This window comes from Frankliniella occidentalis, unplaced genomic scaffold, assembly GCF_000697945.3.
Source record: "Frankliniella occidentalis isolate FOCC.00 unplaced genomic scaffold, Focc_3.1 Scaffold71, whole genome shotgun sequence".
NCBI lineage: Eukaryota > Metazoa > Arthropoda > Insecta > Thysanoptera > Thripidae > Frankliniella > Frankliniella occidentalis.
Genome location: NW_026267201.1, coordinates 634596 through 637792, shown reverse-complemented (window position 1 = coordinate 637792; position 3197 = coordinate 634596). Strand labels below are relative to the sequence as shown.

At 63.9% G+C, this 3197-nt stretch overlaps 1 protein-coding gene across 17 annotated transcripts in view; it reads left to right on the top strand.

The window, feature by feature from the left end:
- The first annotated feature begins 2080 nt into the window (after window positions 1-2080).
- The window catches only part of LOC113217484 (basement membrane-specific heparan sulfate proteoglycan core protein), a 142283-nt gene continuing 141166 nt past the window's right edge, over window positions 2081-3197 (top strand). For all 17 annotated transcript variants that reach the window (XM_052268541.1, XM_052268538.1, XM_052268534.1 and 14 more), the window contains exon 1: window positions 2081-2250. In XM_052268541.1, the coding sequence (XP_052124501.1) occupies window positions 2158-2250 (93 nt within the window). In that variant the 5' untranslated portion in view covers window positions 2081-2157. The remainder of the gene's footprint in view (window positions 2251-3197) is intronic.

The window sequence follows — 3197 nt, the reverse complement described above, 5'->3', positions numbered from 1 at the left end:
CCAATTGCAACGTATCAGGGTGGGACACTACATGGTGACCAGGACGGAAGTGATCAGCGAGAGCTAATGTAGAATGCCATCTAGCGGCGTCTTCGGACGCCTTACCACTGAGATAAAATATCTGTTACAGATGGGTCCGCACCCCTTAAATGACAGACTATTTATATGACGGGAGCAATCTGTACGATTCTGTTCTGTTTTTTCTGTGATTTTGAAGCACAGACTTCTGTGTTCACAAAATAACTGAAAATTTCTGTAACAGAAGCAATCTGTACACCTCTGTTGGGAATTTTTCTGTGGTTGTCTGTGGTTTTTCCACAGATTTTTTAACAGTGGAGTGTGTGTGGACCCGCGAGCACGTGGTGCAGTGCAGGGCGGCCCGGGCAGGACGTCGACGGCGAGCACCGCGGGGAGGACACCGTCATCCCCCGGGACCCGGGGGACCTGAGGGGCGAGTCGCGGCCGCGTGGTCGCCGAGGGGGTTGAGGAGGACGACACGGTGGTGGTGACAGCCGGGCGGGGCGGGGCGCGGGGCGGGGCGCTCGGAACACTCAGCGCGTTTCCTGCTGCAGCGTTTGCTAATTTGGGCCGTGCCGCCTGCAGGCCGGGCCCGCCGGGCCGCCGCCGAGCCATTCTCCTAGGCCAGTGACTCGGTGTGGCCGGCCGCGGGGCCGCGGGCGCGCCGGGTACTTGACACTCGACGCCGCGGGGCCCAGTCCGGCCCCCCGGCCGGGCCGCGACCAGCAGGCCAGTCATCTGGAGGAGTTATCGCGGCTGTAAAGCGCAATGTGCTGCAATGTGCGTGCCGTGCGTGTCGCGTCGTCGTGTGGGCTCAAATAACGGCCCCGCGGCGCAGCCGTGATTGAACGCGCTTCAGAGAGCCTTTATGAAGCCCTTTTATTTTTGCAGAGTAAGAGAGAGACTAGGGGGCACTTCAGGGTGTATTCTAGGGGCGGCGGGGGAACTACAACAACAAAAACAACAACATCGCTCGCGCGCCGCTCGCGCTCACACATCCTGGGCCCTGCGCCGCCCTGCGCCCCTGCACCGGGAGGGGCTCTGGCCTGGTGGTATGCGTCTGCCGCACCTTCCTGACAGACTCCACGGCCCTGCACGCCGCGGAGCACGCGGGCCACGCCTCCCCGTGGGCCAGGGGGGCTCACCCCTCAACGGCGGCCGGCGGCGGCGGTAGGCTTCGGGCGCCTTTAACGTAAATTCACACTGTAGGTTTTCTTATTTGCAATGGGTGTTAAAATTCTTCTCGTTCGCGGGGGGGGGGGGGGGGCGCTGGCTTAGGTGTTGCCATAGTCGGTCGGTAGAGTGCACCAGTTTAGTGTGGGCGTGTGGCTGAGTCTAGGCTGGTGTCTGGCGGTCGTCTGTCGGTGCTCATGTGTGTGAACACGTGGGGAATGTAATCAATGCGTGGCAAACAGACGGACCCCGCCGCCCTGCAACTAGGCGGTTGAAGGGCCCTGCCACGCCACGCTCCGCCACGCCCCGCCACGCCCTGCCAAGCCCCGCCACGCCCCACCACGCCCCACCACGCCCCGCCACATCATCAGGAGTGCCCCTGTCACCCGGCCGCGGGTGGCCAAAGCTGCTATGTGGGACTCGATATCGGAGGACTTGTAGAGGGATCGCGATCGCGCTGCTGGGGCTCGGCTGGAGGGCCTAGAAAGGGGAAGTTGGGGAGGGGGGCGTATGCCAAGTCGAGCTAAGCTGTCGAACCTCGGCACAATCGGGGATCGTTTGCGGTGAGTGCGCCACTTTGAGTCGTCCTCCTCGTCTGCGGAAGAAAAGAGCCCCCCCGGCAGCGCGCGGATCTCTCTCGCGGCGCGGTCCGAGAGAAGACCCACGTGATATGTTGGGGTTGTGCGCGACTTTGAGCTGTCATGGGACGGCTTCTGCGCTCGCGCACAAATTGGGTTGTAATGACGGTCGATCCTGGGGGGAGGGGGAACCGGACCCGGGCCGCCGCTGCCGCCGCCGCCCTGCACCGACACCGGCCGCCCCGCGCCGCGAGTGCGTTTGGCCGGAGTGCAGCAGCAGTGCGGTAACCAGTTTGTCTTGCCCCCGCCAGCTGAGTGGACCGCGTCGCGCCGGCCGGCCTGACATGAACAAGACCCCCTGAGCGGCAGCAAGCAGTACCCGGACAGCATGCGGCTCGGCAGCGCCCTCCGGGGCCGCGCCGCCCTGTGCGCCGCCCTCGTCGTCGTCGCCGTCCTGGGCGTGGCAGCAGCAGCCGTTGAGGTGAGTGCAACAACACATTCCACGAGCTCTCCGAGGGCCGCGTGTCCGTCGCCGTCGTCGTCCCGCGCCTCGCCGGTTGCGGCTGTACCCCGAAGCCCCGCAAGGGCGCGGGGCGCGTCCGAGCCCGAGCCGCGCCCAACCTTGGGGGGTGGTTTTGGCGGGAACGTCCTGGACGGCCACGTGAAGGTCGCGTGTGAGAATAACGATTGGTAATAGTTTGCTAAGCAGTATTGTTGCAGCTGCAGCACCCCACGGTACGTACCCCGTACCCGAGCGTTTGGAACCGTATGAAGATGCCCCCCTTCCCCCAAGCACGATATCCCCCCACACCGGTGTCAACAAGCTGGCTGCTCATCGCCCCGCTGTCCGCCCTGCTTCGCCTTTCTCACTGATTGCTCCTTGATTGAGGTGGCGCCCGCGGCCTCCCCACCTCCGGTCCAGACTTGTGGTCCTCATTAAATGTGTAAGCGATTCCGGGTAGTGCAGCGGCATCATGAAACGCGGTAGGGGTTGGTTCAACCGCCGAGAGGCTGGAGGTACCGCCTGCTCATTAACAGGGGGAAGGGCTGCTCCTATGACGTCATGGCCTTCATCATCGTGGTGCTGCGGGGGAATGAGTGGAGGCTACAGTAGATGAATTTTGCTCGAGATTCTGTTCAATCAGCTGAAAACAGCCAGCCCCCTCCGCCCGCCTCGCCGTGTGTACCGCGCTGCGTGGAAGGCGTCCTCTCTGCGCCCCGCAACTCGCTGGCCGTGCTGCTGCCGTGTGCCCGGACCAGCGGCGGGCAACGTCTGGATGTCTCCTCCTCCCTCTCCCTCCTTCCTCCCTTCCCTCCCCCGCAGCCTGCTGTCCGCCCTGCCTGGATCCCATACGGGTTGGGCTCTCACACACACACACACTCACACACAGGCGCTCGGTTATGGCAAACGGCCCCTTTGCCCCCCCC